General features: G+C 35.5%; 1 protein-coding gene across 2 annotated transcripts in view; it reads right to left on the bottom strand.

The window, feature by feature from the left end:
* Window positions 1–17219, bottom strand: part of TTC8 (tetratricopeptide repeat domain 8) — a 50272-nt gene that overhangs the window by 11073 nt on the left and 21980 nt on the right. For both annotated transcript variants that reach the window (XM_032624283.1, XM_032624284.1), the window contains exons 7-9: window positions 15112–15197; window positions 7206–7293; window positions 4762–4872 (exon numbers count right to left, since the gene is read on the bottom strand). In XM_032624283.1, coding sequence (XP_032480174.1) covers window positions 4762–4872; window positions 7206–7293; window positions 15112–15197 — 285 coding nt within the window. The remainder of the gene's footprint in view (window positions 1–4761; window positions 4873–7205; window positions 7294–15111; window positions 15198–17219) is intronic.

Below are 17219 nucleotides of genomic sequence, written 5' to 3'. Positions count from 1 at the left end.
AATAAGCTACAAGAATATATTGTACAACACAGGAAATATAGCCAATATTTTATAATCATAAATGGAGTATAACATTTAAAAATTGTGAATTATTATGTTGTACACCTATAACTTATACAGTATTGTATATCAACTATATCTCAATTAAAAAATTACATCTATTAAATTTATCACCAATTTCATCAATACTATTAGTATTATGAAAATGGTTTTGACCCTATAGACTCCTAGAAAGGACTTCCCCAGGAATCTCTGAACCACACTTTGAGAAATGTTGATAATTAGAATGATTTGGGGGCCTTTCTTCCCACTCATTCCCTCATTCCCATGAGGCAAATGAGTATGGCTGTCTCAGCCCCTTCTGGGTCTCTTTAGAAGTCAACTTTCCTATAAGATGCCCACATTCTCTGCCCTGCTGTGTAGAGCAGGCTCTCCTGGGTAGGGTACACTCATGTCTGTGACAGGATGGATTAGTCTGTGTAACTCAGAGATAGAACAATATTAAGTCCTTTTGGTCATAATCTAGAGCCACATGCTCCAATTCTGCTTTTATCAATAATAAAATTAATGGTTTATCCTCCATTTATGTGAATCTTGTATCTATTTTTCAGTTGGTTCTCAAATTGGAGAAACAGGAGTGTTATTTACTAGTCCCATAAAACCCTGATATAACGTCCACAGATTGATCCAAACTCATGCTTTATATGTATTTTTTTCACATGCTTTATATTTGAAATTCTTATTCAAAGTGCTTCCAGGATTTGGTTCCTAAAGAGAAGAGGCTTTTTCATTCATTGCTTATAGCTGAAAAATACCTAAACTTTTTTCAAAACACAGGGATGTTGATACATTTGTTAGTTAACTCTGAGTTAATTTTCTCCTGAATTCTACACTGCTTTTATACACAACTCTTCCACGTTAATATTTTAAGAACACAAGAACCAACTGAAAAGTATAAAAAATAATTTCAATAGAAGTATATTTTCTATTTTTTGGTAAAACAAAAGCCTTGTAAAACTAAAAGGAAACAACAAATGAGTATCTGAACTCACCACCCTGTAATCCCCACCCCTATACGTACAATAAGTCCTTCCCTGACATGGGCTGTTTGTGTCCTCCCAAAATTCATATTGAAGCCCTAATCCCCAATGTGATAGTATTTAGAGGTGGAACCTTTGGGAAGTAATTAAGACATGAGTGTGGAGCCCTCATAATTGGGATTAGTGCCCTTAAAGAAGAGACACCTGAGAGATGATCTCTCTCTCCACCATGCAAGGATAGAGCAAGAAGGTATCCAGACCAGGAGGATCCCTCACTAGGAACTGAAATGGCCAGCACCTTGATCTTGACTTCCTAGCCTCCAGAGCTGTGAGAAATAAATTTCTGTTGTTTAAGTCACCCAGGTTATGGTATTTTGTTATAGTAGCCCGAGCAGACTAAGACTTTCTCCTTCCAAAGAATAATCTTCACACTCAGGATGTGACCTGACCAGTGAGCCTTAATGGCCCCATGAACCATGGGGCCCCCTGAACATGACTTATCTGGTTTCCAGGGCAACAGCACCCCACAGTACAAGGCTTCATTCAGTGTTACAGCTGCCAAACTTGGTGTATTAGTCTGCTTGGGCTGCCATAACAAAATACCATTGACCGAGCGGCTTAAACAATAGAAGTTTATTTTCTCACAGTTCTAGAGGCTAGAAGTCCAAGATCATGGCGTCAGCATGGTCAAGTTCTAGTGAGGACTCTCTTCCTGGCTTGCACCTTCTCACGGTGTCCTCTCATGAGAGAGAGAGAAACAGACAGAGGGAGAGGGCTCAAGTGCTTTCTGTTGTCTCATCTTATAAGGGCACTAATCCCATCACAAGGGCCCTATCCTCGTGAGCTCATCTAATCCTAATTATCTCCCAAAGGCCCTATCTCTAAATACCCTCACATTAGGGGTTAGGGCTTCAACATATGAATTGTGAGGTAGGGGGAGGGGACATGACTCAGTCTGAAACAGGTGGTAATGTCCAATTCAAAGAAGACTCCAGCCTCAATGATCAATTGTTTCAAGGCTTTCAGTTCTATAAAATTACTTTAGTAGTCTGTATCTGTTAATCCCATACTCCTAATTTGTTCCTCCCCCACTCCCTCTCCCCTTTGGTAACCCTAAGTCTGTCTTCTATGTCTGTGAGTCTGGTTCTGTTTTGTACACCTGAAATTAAGATAATATTGTAAATCAACTATACGTCAATAAAAAAGAAAAAAAAAGAACATTTTAGAATGCTTGTATACTTGATTGATGGGCATGGACTTAATTTATGTATTCTCTAGGAATTTTAGACTGAAACTAACATGTTTTTGACAACCTTACATGCAGTTTTTCAAACGTGTTATTATAAAATACGTGCTGATGTTAAATAAATTTAAATGCATGTTTCAAAATCTCATAAGTAATTACAAATAGCCTCTAAATGGCTTGTACCAATGTACACTTCCAGCAACAATGTTCATACATGACCTCTGTTCCTCCACACCCCTGACAACCTTAAATGCCACGGAACTTATTCATCTTTGTTAACCTGATTAAGTAAAAAATGACATTATTGTTTGAATTTTTATTTCTTTAATCATTACTGAGGTTAGACATTCAACACACCAGGTATTTACATTTCTTTTTCTGTGAATTGTGGATTCGTGTCTTTTGCCAGTTTTCTTATCCTGTCTCTTGTCCTTTTATTATTGGTTTATGTGTATGAGGGGCTTGGATGGGAAACCACCCTCCTGGGCTCAGGAGAGCTGGAGACACAACTGTAGCCTGGGGATCCCTGGACACCGACCGTTTTCTCCTTCTGAATGCAATGAGCCTGTGCTGATGCTGAATTCAGCTCAAAACCCAGCGAGGCCCTGTGTTTATAAACATTCCCTTCAGAGGAGAAGCACAGATGGTTTGGTTGAGTTGTTCCAGATGTGTGTTAACCGGCGCCGGTATGAAAGGGCAGCGGGGTAGCTGAAATGCAGCTGGGGTTTGGCTGTTGTCTCGTCTCTGGGGGGACTTTACTGGCGTGCAGACGGTCAGCAGCCACTGTGTGGGCTGGAAGGACAACAACGGTCACACTGTGATCTCACCTCCACAACTGCTCTGAGGAAATACCGAGTTTCCGTGTTTACATGCTTGACCAAAATGAGAATTTATAAGTGTGTGTATGCACAGGCATGTGTCTTCTCATCCAATTGTCTTCCATCAATTGGAAACCACCTGAAACCCAGCAATTGTTAAGCAATGTATAAACTGAGGAAATGAAAAGAAGCCCTTTTTTCTGTCCCAGGTATGGCAAATATGTGCCCTGTTTGATATTTTTACCTTTTTTTGTTTGGGTTTGCTTTTATTGGTATTTTTGATTTTACAATATAGAAAAGTTAACTTTTACATTCTCAAATTTGTCAATTTTTTTCTGTTATGGCTTTCTGACTTAGTATCATGTTCAGGAGGGTCTTCCCCATTCCAAGTTTATACAGATAATTCATCTGTATTTTATTCTGGAACATTCATGGTTTTAAATCTTTGAGGCACCTGGTAGCAATGGGTTCTTTTAGTATAAGAAATCATTACTCATCCAGCTCTATTTCTAAACTACTAAATAATCCAATTGGTTTAATAGACAATCTTAGCACATAAATTTTCATATGTATGAATAAACACAGATTCTATTTTTGTCCTTTAAATAATATCTCCAAGCATATAAATGTCACTTCAAGTGTATAAACAACCGTGGTATCATTTAAGTGATTTTATAGTAGCTATTAGTGGTTATTTTTGAACCAATTCACAGAATATTAACTCTAATTAGATTTTTAGTTATTTAAAACAAAACTGCAAATAAGGAAATGAACTTTGCAATGATCCTCAAACTCTGTTATACTTCAGAATCACCTAGTGAGCTTGCTAAGCAGACAAAAATGTACATCCCACCTTCCAGGACATCTGATTCAGAAGGCAGAAAATGGGCCTCACTCTCAAAACACTCCCAAAGTCACTTCTATTCACAGTAAAGTTCAAGGACCACAAGAATAATATTTCCTAGGGTAATGTTTCTCATTCCAAATACCTTTTAACATAGAACAATTCAAATAAGGTTTACCATACAAAGATTTCCAGTGTATTCCTTTTCTCCTTATGTGACAATGGATTGAGGGTTAATTACTAAAGTTTGTTCCTGAGCGTTGCAGCCTACACAACATATGCCTTAAGGGATTTCTGCATGTCTATCATACTTTTCTCTGGAGGGATTCTTTCCCTTTATGTTCTTTTTTTTAATTTATCACTTTCATTTTGGTCTTGTTTCTTCTAAATGAACATGTTGTGCTGCCTATTGTTCATTGCTTGTTCTGTACAGAAACTTGTTTAAAATGATTTATCCTTGCTAATTTTATTTGGTTGTGGTTTTAATTTCTCTTGGGGCCTTTTGTTTATTCATTTGAAAGGAAGACCTTTATTTGAACTGTTCTATGTTAAAAGATATTTGAAATTAGAAACATTTAAATCCCTATCTCATACCATTCTCTATACCCTTCTATATGTTTGAAATACTTCATAATAAAAACTTAGTTTGACTAATGCATACACTAAAATCTCTTATTCTGTTGGTAAATCACAGGCTAACAATCATAATTTTATAAACTGTTATCCTTTATAAGACCCCAAGGGACTATGACCTTACTTAAGTAGCATATAACCTCAATTTTACATCAACTTTTTGAAGGATATGAACCTTACCTCATAGATCCTGGCAATTCCACAAAGTAGGGCTACTTCTCCTGGAAACTTATCTAAGCCTTGTTTGAAAAGATTTAAAGCAGTCACAGGTTGATCCAATGAGATGTAAACCTAAAACCAAGATACATTTCGATAAAAGTACTGGTTCTTAAAATAATAGCATTTGTTATGACAAGTTTATAATTATTGCTTAGTAACAAATTATCTCCTAGATATTATAGTAAAAAAATTTCAGAAATCTGTTGGATTAATTTCCAATAATGATACTATACTTTTATCTCCACATGTTGTATATGAAACATTCATTCATTTATTCATTCAGCAAACACTTACTGTGGACTTACTATTGTCACAGAGACTGGCCAGGACTAGAAAAGAAAGGATCAAGGGAAAATCTTTCTAGGATGGAACAGACATAAGTATATCTATAGGCTGGCACTAAAGACCAATTATGAGGCTGATTTTGAAGATGCTGGAGAAACAGGGGACGACCCATGGAAGAAGGTCTGAGAAGGAGCAGCCGGGGAGAGCCTCTGGAGATGGCGGTTTGGGAGAAGGACCCTCAGAAATAGAGGAGAAACAGATTTGTAGGGTACAGGGTCAGGGAGTTGAGAGGGCTGGCACTTGATAGTTTTTGCTTAATTAGTAACTGGAACATTAGCGTGGATAAACCATATACTTATTAGGAATTTCTAAAATAAAAGAATTATAGTTTTATGTATAGAAACATAAGATTATGACATTTTTTTACTTCATGATCTTGGATCCTCTGTTTCTTCCTAAACATTCAGATTGTGCTTTGAAGAGGCCCAAATGGATACACAGAAAACTGCTTGCAGTGTTTACTGCTAAAGTGTGCGATTAGAGGGAAGGGTATGGATGAAAACTTTTCAATTATTACCTTATATGCTTCTGAACTGCTTTTTAAAATATAGTGAGTATATAATTCCATATACCAAGTAATATAAAATATTTAATAATTTTTAAATTAACAATCTAAAATTTTAAGAAATAATGTGGTTCCTAAAATCTGCTTGGTCTCTATTACTGAGCAATAATTCCTTCACATATTAAAGAAAATAAGTAAATTGTACCTCTATATAGTCACGTAGGCAACAGTGGATTTGAACAAATCAACTTATGAAAAAATAGTCAAATTAGAACTATTAAATATGACTCTAGTCATATTTAACAAAAGTTAAAAAGTACATTTTTTTTAACCACGTGGCAAGTGATTATCAATTAAGATGATAGTCAAATACTGTGACCTGAGTTATAATTTCAAGCTGTCAGAAAAGTTTACTGTGATGTTTAGAAAACTCTTTAAGAATTTTAACATATAATGTATAGAAGATACTTAGAACCAGATAGTTTCAAATATTTCTGAAAAACCACTATAAACATACTAAGATTATCACAGTAAGTTTATATCGCAGAACTTCCATTTTGTTTCTTTTTAGTATGCAAATGTTAATACCATATTTTTTTGAATTTTCTTTTATTTATTTTTTTATGCAGCAGGTTCTTATTAGTTATCCATTTTATACGTATTAGTGCAATACCATATTTAGAAAGTAGTAGCACTTCCTTTTACATCTCATCTTCTTTTCAACCTCCTTTACCACACCTTTTTTTTTTTACCACACTTCTTAAATTTAAAAAATTCTTAAAGATATAGCAAGATGATATCCTAACCACCACTTCAACAAATGTTCCTTTAAAGTAGCCTTGGTGAGGGTAAAGAAGTAACTCTATTCCAATACTGAAAATTCTAGATGGCCCTTCACTTCTGCTGTGGTTTGTGGATGGCACTACAGGGCAGTGAGTCAGCTCTGGAATCAGGAATTCCTGAGTTTGAATGCTGGCAAATAGCCATGTGAGCTTGAAAATCTTAGTTACCCTCTTTAAGTCTCCCTTTCCTTAAGAGTACAAAGGAAATGTTAAAATCTGCCTTGTGGTGTTCCTATGAGGGTTAAATTGCATATGGAACAGACCCGATAGAATACCTTACCACTGAGTAGGTGCTCAGTAAATGGGAAATATTGTTTTTGTAATAATGCCAGAGCCAAAAAGTGAAGGACCTACATAAAAACAATCCCTGCTCTCTATAGTCTGCTTAGGTGGGAGACAAGTGTGCTGCAGAAAAGTGCCTCTCTGGGGCTTGTTATCCATAGAGGTAGTAAGCCTGTGGCATTTTCTTCTGTTCTAATGGGCAATATTTCAAAGGTGTTGTCTTATTTTTCACGGCAATCAATTTTTCCTGAGATGGATATTCTCTGTGTGTTCTCACCTTTTCCCTTATTATTAAAAAAACAAAAACGTAAGTCTGAACACATTAACTTGTCAAATATTCCTAAAGAAACTGGTAACTCTCCCCATGCACTTGTCAGAATTTAAACATTTACGCTGAGAAGACAAATTCCACTCAAATTAAGAATACTTACTTTTGCCAAGTAGAGAAATGTATCTACCATTTCCTGCTGCTTCAGGGCTGATTTAAATTGTTTTTCTGCTTCACGATACATTCCTAACCTAAGAACAGCCATTTAAAAAATTAGACATTCAATTTAAAATAAATACTACAGCATTTATTCATACCTTGAGGATATGAATTAGAGACAAATTACATCTAAGAGTAAGCATGTAGCAAAGAAGGTGGTGTTATACACACATACATATTAACATGTATGTTTATATAGTTTAGGAAAAAGATTCCTGTTTTCCCATATTCACTGCCTAATGCTTAAATGGTATGTAGAGTCTGTCTGAAGCCTAGTCACAGCAGGACTCATAGCTGCCAGGGAGCAAGGTCACACCAGTTCACCACCCAAAGAGCTTATGATCAGCTGACATATGTCACATGACCTCAATAAATGCTTAGAGCCTCCATTTGATTGGAAGAACTGAAGATGACATTTCTTTGAAAACATCTGCTTTGAGATAAAAGCCCATTTTTTTAAAGTGAGGTATAATGACATACAACATTATATTAATTTCAGGTGTACAACATAATAATTTGATATTTGCATATATTGCAAAATGATCATCACAGTAAGTCTAATTAACATCCGTCACCATACATATGTTAATATAGTTACAGAATATATACTTCATTTTGTTAATATAGTTACAGAATATAGATATAGTTACAGAATTTTTTCTTGTGATGGGAAATTTTAAGGTTTACTTTCTTAGCAACTTTCAAACATGCAATACAGGATTAACTATTGCTGCAATGCTGTATGTGACATTCCCATGACTTGTTTATTTTATAACTGGATGTTTGTACCTTTTGACTCCCTACACCCACTTGCCCACCCCCTACCCTCCAGCTCTGTCAACCACCAATCTGTTCTCTGTATCTATGAGCTTTGTTCTTTATCTTATTTTTTTAGATTCCTCACACAAGTGAGATCATACAGTATTTGTCTTTCTCTATGAGACTTATTTCACTTAGCATAATGCCCTAAAGGTCCATCCATACCATTGCAAATGGCAAGACTTCATTATTTTTCATGGCTGAATAATATTCCATTGCATATATACATATATATACACACACATATATATATATTACATATATTTCTTTATCCATTCATCTGTTGATGGACACTTAGATTGTTTCCATATCTTGGTTATTGTAAATAATGCTGCAATGAACATGGTGATGTAGATATCTTTTGAGTCAGTGTTTTCACTTTCTTCAGATAAATACCCAGAACTAGAATTGCTAAAGCATATGGTAGTTCCATTTTTAATTTTTTGAGGAAGCTCCATACTGTTTCCCATATGGCTGCACCAACTTACATTCCCACCAACAGTGCATGAGGGTTCCCTTTTCTTCACATACTACCAACACTTGCTATTTCTCATCTTTTCAATTATAGCCATTCTAACAAATGTAAGGTGATATCTCATTGCGGTTTTGGTTTGAGTTTCCCTGATGATTAGTGATGTTGAGCACCCTTTCATGTACCTGTTGGCCATCTGTAATGTCTTCTTCAGAAAAATATCTATTCAGAGCCTCTGCCCATTCTTTAATCAGATTTTTTTTTTTTACTATTGACTTTCATGAGTTTTTTTTATATATGTTAGATGTTAACCCCTTTTGGATATATGATTTGCAAATATTTTTTCCCATTTGGTAGGTTGCCTTTTCATTTTGTTCATGGTTTCCTTTGCTGTGCAGTAGCTTTTTGGTTTGAAAAAGTCTCACTTATTTATTTTTGCTTTTGTTGCCTTTGCTTTTGGTGTCAAATCCAAAAATTCATCACCAAGACCACTGTTAAGGAGCTTACTGCATATGTTTTCTTCTAGGAGTTTTATGATTTCAGGTCTTATATTCAATCTTTAATCCATTTTGAGTTAGTTTTGTATATGGTGTAAGATGGTGATCCATCATTCTTTTGCATGTGGCTGTCCTACTTCCCAACACAATTTATTGAAGAGACTGTCCTTTCCCCATTGTACATTCTTGACTTTTTATAAATTTTTTAAATTAATTAATTTATTTTTGGCTGCATTGGGTCTTCGTTGCTGCATGCGGGCTTTCTCTAGTTGCAGTGAAGGGGGCTACTCTTCGTTGTGGTGCCTGGGCTTCTCATTGCAGTGGCTTCTCTTGTTGCAGAGCACAGGCTCTAGGCACACGGGCTTCAGTAGTTGTGGCATTCAGGCTCAGTAGTTGAGGCTCATGGGCTCTAGAGTGCAGTCTCAGTAGTCATGGCGCGAGGGCTGTTGCTCTTTGGCATGTGGGATCTTCCCAGACCAGGGCTCGAACCCGTGTCCCCTGCATTGGAAGGTGGATTCTTAACCACTGTGCCACCAGGGAAGTCCCTCTTTTGTAAATTTATTGACCACATGTGCATGGGTTTGTTTCTGGGCCCTGTATTCTGTTCCATTGATCTATGTGTCTGTTTTTATGCCAACAGCATACTGTTTTGATCCCTATAACTTTTTTTTTAATTTAATTTAATTTATTTTTTATGCAGCAGGTTCTTATTAGTTATCTACTTTATACAATCCCTATAGCTTTGTAATTTGGTTTGAAGTCAGGGAATGTGATGCCTCCAGCTTTGTTTTTCTTTTCAAGGTTGTTTTAGTTCTTCAGGGTCTGTTGTGGTTCCCTACAAAGTTTAGGATTGTTTGTTCTATTTCTTTCAAAAATGCCATTGTAATTTTGATAGGGATTGCACTGAATCTGTAGATTGCTTCAGGTAGTATGGACATTTCAACAATAATTCTTCTAATCCATGAATGTGAAATATCTTTCAATTTACTTATGCCTTCATCAATTTTTTTATCAATATCTTATAGTTTTTGGTGTACAGGTGTCTCAACTCCTTGGCTAAATTTATTCCAAGTTATTTTATTTTTTGATGCTATTGTAATTGGGATTGTTTTCTTAATTTCTCTGATAGTTTGTTATTAGTGTACAGAAAGCAACAAATTTCTGTATATTCATTTTGTATTCTACAAATTTACTGAATTCACTTATTAGTTCCAATAGTTTTTTGGTGGAGTCTTTAGGATATTCTATATATAGTATCATGTCATCTGTAAACAGACAGTTTTACTTCTTCCTTTCTGATTTGGATGCCTTTTATTTCTTTTTCTTGCCTAAACGTCTCTGGATAGGACTTCTAATACTATGCTGAATAAAAATGGTGAGAGTGGGCAACCTTATCTTATTCCTCATCTTAGAGCAAAATCTTTCAGATTTCCACCAATGAGTATGACTTTAGCTGCAGGCTTGTCATGTACGGCCTTTACTATATTGAGGAACATTTGCTCTACACCCGCTTTGTTAGGAATTTTTACCATAACTGGATGTTGAATTTTGTCAAATGCTTTTCCTGCATCTACTGAGATGATCATGTGATCTTTATCCTTCATTTTGTTAATGTGGTGTATCACATTGGTTGATTTGCATATATTGAACCATCCCTGCATCCTTGGAATAAGTCCCACTTAATCATTATTATGATCCTTTTAGTGTAATGTTGAATTTGATGTGCTAATATTTTGTTGAGGATTTTTGCATCTATGTTCATCAGTGATATTGGCCTGTAATTTTCTTTTCTTGTGGTGTCCTTATTTGGTTTAGGTATCAGGGTAATGCTGGCCCCATAAAATAAGTTCAAAAGTGTTCCCTCCTCTTCTATTTTGTGAAACAGTTTGAGAAAGATTGGTATTCATTCTTCTTTGAATGGCAGAATTTACCTGTGAAGCTCTCTTGTCCTGAATTTTTGTTTGTAGGGAGTTTTTAAATTACTGATTCAATCTCCTTACTAGTACTTGGTCTGTTCAGATTTTCTATTTCTATGACTCAGTCCTGGAAGATTTTATGTTTCTAGTAATGCATCCACTTCTTCTAGGCTGTCCAGTTTGGTGGCCTGTAATTGTTCATAGTAGTCTCTTATGATCCTCTGTATTTCTGTGGTATCAGTCGTAACATCTCCTCTTTCATTTCTGATTGTATTTATTTGAGTACTCTCTCTATTTTCTTGGTGAGTCTAGCTAAAGTTCTGTTAATTTTGTTTATCTTTTCAAAGAACTAGTTCTTGGTTTCATCGATCTTTTCTACTGTCTTTTTAATCTCTATTTCATTTATTTCTGCTCTGATCTTTGTTATTTCCTTCTTTCTACTAACTCTGGGTTTCATTTGTCCTTCTTTTTCTAGTTCCTTGAGGAGTAAAGTTAGGTTGTTTATCTGAGAATTTTCTTGTTTCTTGAGTAGGCATTTATTGCTAGGAACTTCCCTCTTAGGACTGCTTTTGCTGCATCCCGTAAGTTTTGGTGTGTTGTATTTCCATTTTCACTTATTTCAAGGTATTTTTTGACTTTGCATAAACCCATTTTTAAACTTTAAACAATTTTGAGGTAAACAGTAATTGCCACTCGAGTAAAACAGCTGTACCGTTTTATTATTCTACAAACATTTTCTTTTCCTTTTTTTGTATCTAGTCTATGAACTTCAGACTTGTTCCTTGCCTAAATATAACTGTTCTGGTGTCAACACGCACTTCTTCTGCCCAGGGAAATGAAATCAATCATTAAAGCGCACTTCAGCCTGTCTTTAATAGATCTGTTGGGTTTTCTCATAACTACTCATCCCCAGACATCTAAGAGCTACTTAGCACTTTATGACAGTGCTTTTATTTTGTAAAATAAAGTCAAAACAACATACAATATGGTCCATTATGTTACTTTCATTCTTGAAAGAATAGCTTTGTTCTTTTTTCCTAACCTAAGCCTCAAGTACTGGCATGGCTATACCCAGCTATTTGGGACAACGGACAATGTGGGACAATGGACAATGTGGGACAATGAGGTTAAAAGTGACCCCAAAATCTGGCCTAAAGTTAGAGGATGTGTGATGTAGTAGAAGCCCCTAGCACTTCAAAGGTCCCACAACTTTTACAAGGAGTATTCATAAAATGTTATCAGAGAACTCTGAAGTTCTGAAGAACGGCTTTATATTTATATACAAAGCTTCAACTGAACATTCAAGTCTTAAACACATGGCTGAAGTTCAGTCACTGAATTCCATGAACACCTAATTATCCATGAGAGTCTATATTTGTAACTAAGTTGTCTCTTTCGAAAAATGATTTAAAAGGGATCACAATAACAAGATACATGTAAAATAAGAATATGAAAACAGAAATAGATTTATAAAAAAAATGGAGAATAAACAAATTAAAAAGCAAACAAGCAATCAGAGCTATTGAACCACCTGGAAACCAAAGAAAGGAAAGAATGAGTCATATGTGTTTTATTACTGTACCCTTAAGAGATCATTTCTTCTAGCCCTATCAAAAAGGAATTTATCACATGGGTTCCTGTGCAGAGGAAATGGAGTGGCCACCGTGTGTAAAGAAAGTCTAGGAATAATGAAAACATCAGTCAAGTTCACAAACACAGGACAATATCAAAGAATCAGAGTCCAGAGATGATCTCCACCAACTGCCAACTTTTTCTCCCCAATTTAATTCAATAAACATTGTCAAGGATCAACTGCATGCACATTTAATGATGGTAAGGAGTTGCAAAAATGAAGATAACAACCATGTTCTGAAGGCACCAGTAAAGATTGAAACAAAACATATTGTAAAATAAATTTAATTGCATTATGGCCAATGAGAAAAAAAGTGTTTTGATAGCACAGCGGAGGAGCAAACTAAGTTTCAGCGGGGAAGTAACAGGCAAGATTTTGACAGCTAGATAGGATGGGGTGGGGGTGAGGGAATATCTCTGATGGAAGCAAACTATCAGCATAAGCACACAAGCAGGAAAGTACATAGCATGTCAGGGGAGTGCTGAGTTGTTGGGTTTAATTGAAAAGGAAAACACAACAAGGAATGAGAGAAGTAACAGAAAAGTGAAAAGCTGTAGACTGGGACAAAGTCATGGGTGCCACACTTAAAATCCAGACTTCATTTCAGAGATAATGGAGATTAACCAAAGAATCCAACAAGAGCTGTTTTTTTTTGCAACAGTTACTCTGACAGTGGGGTATACAGGAAGGATTGATGGGACAAGAAAATGGAGGCAGAAAACCCAGATAAGTACCTAATGTAGCAATTCAAACAAATGACACTAAAAGCCAGGATTAAAGCACTGGTGTGGGAATGGGTAGCAGTGGAGCAACTGTAAGAGATACTGCAGAGGAAGAACCAGTAGAACTTAATGATCAGGAACAAAGAGACAGAAGTCAATATGGGGCTACATCCTCTGGCAATCCATCCTTGACATCTTTCTCTGGGCTCCCACTGCACCCTGCACTTGCTTCTATCATAATGGGAACCACATTTATAATTGTTTCCTGTTCTCTCTCCTCCATTCAAATGTAAGCCATTTGAGCAAATGAATAAATGAATGAATGCTGAATACATAATAAGACAAGAAGCTATTAAGGAACAGAGGAGAACAATAATTAATATGACAAAATATACTCATTTAAATGCCATCTTATATGGATGGCAGAAGGAATCCAAGTTGTGCTTTTCTCTCATTATTATAGATTTCTGAGAGTTTTGCTTAGAAGCTCAAGATTTCAAGCTTGTCTTCAGAAATTATATTCATAAGAGTTTAATGTTATAATTGTCCAAAATTACCTTTTAGCAGAAAATACTTCCTCAATCTAACAGTAGGAAAAAATACTTCAGAGTTCTATGTGAAATATCTAAATGGAAAATCGTCTTAATTTCAATAGTAGAAGAATAAGCATCCTTTTTATTCTATTTATATATTTCCTTTTCCTCACAGTATTTAACTAATAACTAAAGTTAATAACCATCGAAGGACACTCACAGTACCTAGTCTACCTTGTTTTTGAATAATAAAACACATATTTATCTTTATAAAATATAATTTTTCATTTGTCACTATTTTTCAAATGCTCCAAGTGCATTTCAATATCAAGCAATCATTTCAGATCCTATTTACCAGTTGCTATATAATATGCATAAATTATTACAACTTTTTTAATCTCTCAATTAATTTGCTTAAAAATGTGTTTAAACATTAAGTAAATTAGTGTAAGACAATTTAGATCCTAGAGAAACACCATGGGATTGTGCAAATAGTAAAAGAACTGGCATCAGAAAGCTGAGCTCAAATTCTCGTTCTGTCACATACTAGCTACATGAATTTGGGAAAGTCACTTTATCTTTCTGAGGCTCAGTTTCTCACATCTGGACAAAGGGCTAATAATAGCAACTATATCCAAAGTGCCATAAGATTTAAGTGAGATAATGTAATGTGTGGACAAGCTATCTCAACTATAAAGCACTTTACAGACGTGAGGCATCAGTAGAAATAAAAACTTGATGGGGAAAGAATCTAAAAAAAAAAAGTGGATATATGTGTATGCATAACTGATTCACTTTGCTGCACACTTGAAACTAACACGACATTGTAAATCAACTATACTCCAATAAAAATTAAGAAGGAAGGAAGGAGGGAGGGAGGGAGGGAGGGAGGAAAGACTTGAGAGCCAAGAGGAGTGGAGCGAGAACGAACAGACTCAATTCTAGTCCTAGGTCTGTTACTGACTAGTTCCTGATGCAAATCACAACCTCTCTCTGGCCTCAGCTTCCTCGTCTGAAAAGGAGTGTTGGATGTGATGGTCTCAAAGTTTCCCCTTCCCAGCTCTAAAATTTTACTATTCTAAAGGTGTCAGTTCTTAGTGCCATCATGTGATTGCTAAGTAAATGCTTCCTCACGTAAGCCAAAGACACAGTTCTCCTTTCTTCATGAGGAAATCTATCCCCCAGAAAAGGTTACCAGATTTGAGACTCTAAAATATGTTGCTGCTTCTAAGCCTTTCCCAAATAATCAAAATTTTACCTGTAGTAACATTTTCCAATCTGCACTTTCCACCACCAGTCCTTGTACTGAGAATGCTCTGTGGAAAGGGCAGCCAAATCCAAAGCCTTTGAAAAACAATTCATTTTAGATTAGGATTTTCTTTTCTAACAATAAACAGAAACAAAAAATAATGAAATAAACCATATAATTAGCATCAATCAAAACATGCATTAGAAATCAGACAGAAACTCAAGCTGCTCATGTCTCCAGATGGCCCCACCAATCTTCCCTAAATAAATAATCAGTTCCAGACCAGAGGACTGACAGCAGATGAGAAGTAAACAGTGATCAAAGGGAAGCAGATGTACAGTCTATTTGAATACAATTTTAATATACAAGGTACGAAAATGGTATTTAAAAATCCGTCAGTTTTTACCCTCTCCCAACCAAAATGCCTCCAAACCCAGTGGGAGTCAAGCCTTTACCACGTAAGGCAGGCCCAACAGCAGGCCCCACTTTAACGACAGGTGTAGAGAAATAAAGAAAGATCAAGTATGCAGATAGAAAAAGGTTTGAAAACAGGGTCATGAAGAAGAGTGAAAGGAGCTGGGGTACTTGGGTAACCGCCGTCTTTTAACAACCATCATTCCATTATTCTGACATTACCTCACATGCCAGTAATTCTAAAGGTCAGACTTTCATTCGCTGCAGACTGAAAAAGATCTTCTTAACTGCTTTTGCATTTTACATGTGTTTATCCCTTTCTCTCTAACGTCTTCTAGTTTGTTCCTTCTAGTGATTATTTAAGATCAGACAAGAGACATCTCATTAGGAATTAGGATTCTATACCAAAAAAGTGGAAACCATTTGGACAAAGAGGAAAGTAAGTCAATCTTTATACAAATTCAAAGCTCACAGAAATCTGAAGCTCATATAAAGATTTGGTGAATAAAAACTCAGGTTATTAGTTTAAAAAGAATTCTGGTTTTTTAATAATACTTGTTATTCTTTCTCTTAAGGTTGAAAACCTTTTATTCTTTAGTCAGTGTTAACATCATGATGATATCCAACAGCTCAGTTAAAGTAACTCTTAGATTTTCAGTTCTATAATCTCAGAATGCATCCCATATTATTGCCCATTTCTTAATATTAACTCTTTTCTGAAATGAATGCCAGAAGAGCTCCTTGAATCTCCTACTGCAAAATAAATAACTTTCCTTGTGTTCCGCATCTTCCCTCGCTCCAGGGGAGACTTCTAAATGTGCAAACTATTTATAAAGGAATGGTGTCACCATGCTGAGGTTCTAATGGACTTGAAAAATCAACACCTCTACTTGAAAGCTATGGAAATTAAAAGCACACTATGTTCATATGCTTATTTTTCTTTTTTCCCCCAAGCAAGAGGTAAAAATGGAAGAGAAAAATGAAGAAAAAAAGTATAATTTCAATTACCGTTATCTCTGGAAATACCAGAGAACCATATTTCAATCAGCTCAGTTCAGGAGTAAATTGTAAATATCTGAATATATTCATTTTAACTTAATCCTTTAAAAGACCTGTTCCAGCGAATAGATCAGATTCACTTTCATGTTTAATATAACAGACCTTCTATTTTTCAGAAAAATGTCATTCTAAATTTTTTTTACACCTTCTAATTTTTCCAAGATTAGACTTAGTGCTGATTACAGGCTGCTGATTTTGCTTTCAGATATGGTTCCTATGTAGGACCCACATGTTTGTCTAAACCAATTAAGGAAATTAATATGATCACTGATGTAGAATAAAAATGGTCAAAAAAATTACATATTAATGATCACTCTTCATTTGAAGACTGGGGCTGCACTAGACAAAACCACTTGTGACTATTTCAAATGGACTCTAAATTCCCCGAGGACAGGCATCCACTTCTTAACACATCTCTGTTCTGCAATGTCACTGTGCGGTTAAGAGGCACTCAAGAATTATTTGTTGACTGAATTAATTCTATTCTTTACTTCTGACTTACGTTGAAAATAACTTAAGAACCAAACAAAACTGTCATAGTAATAAGATTCATAATTAAAAGCTATTAAAATTTTAAAGAGGTTACAGAGAGCTATATTTCTTTAAAGTCTTCCCCGGTTTTTTAAAATAAATTACTATATACT

This window comes from Phocoena sinus, chromosome 2, assembly GCF_008692025.1.
Source record: "Phocoena sinus isolate mPhoSin1 chromosome 2, mPhoSin1.pri, whole genome shotgun sequence".
NCBI lineage: Eukaryota > Metazoa > Chordata > Mammalia > Artiodactyla > Phocoenidae > Phocoena > Phocoena sinus.
This window is presented reverse-complemented; position numbering and strand designations above follow the sequence as displayed.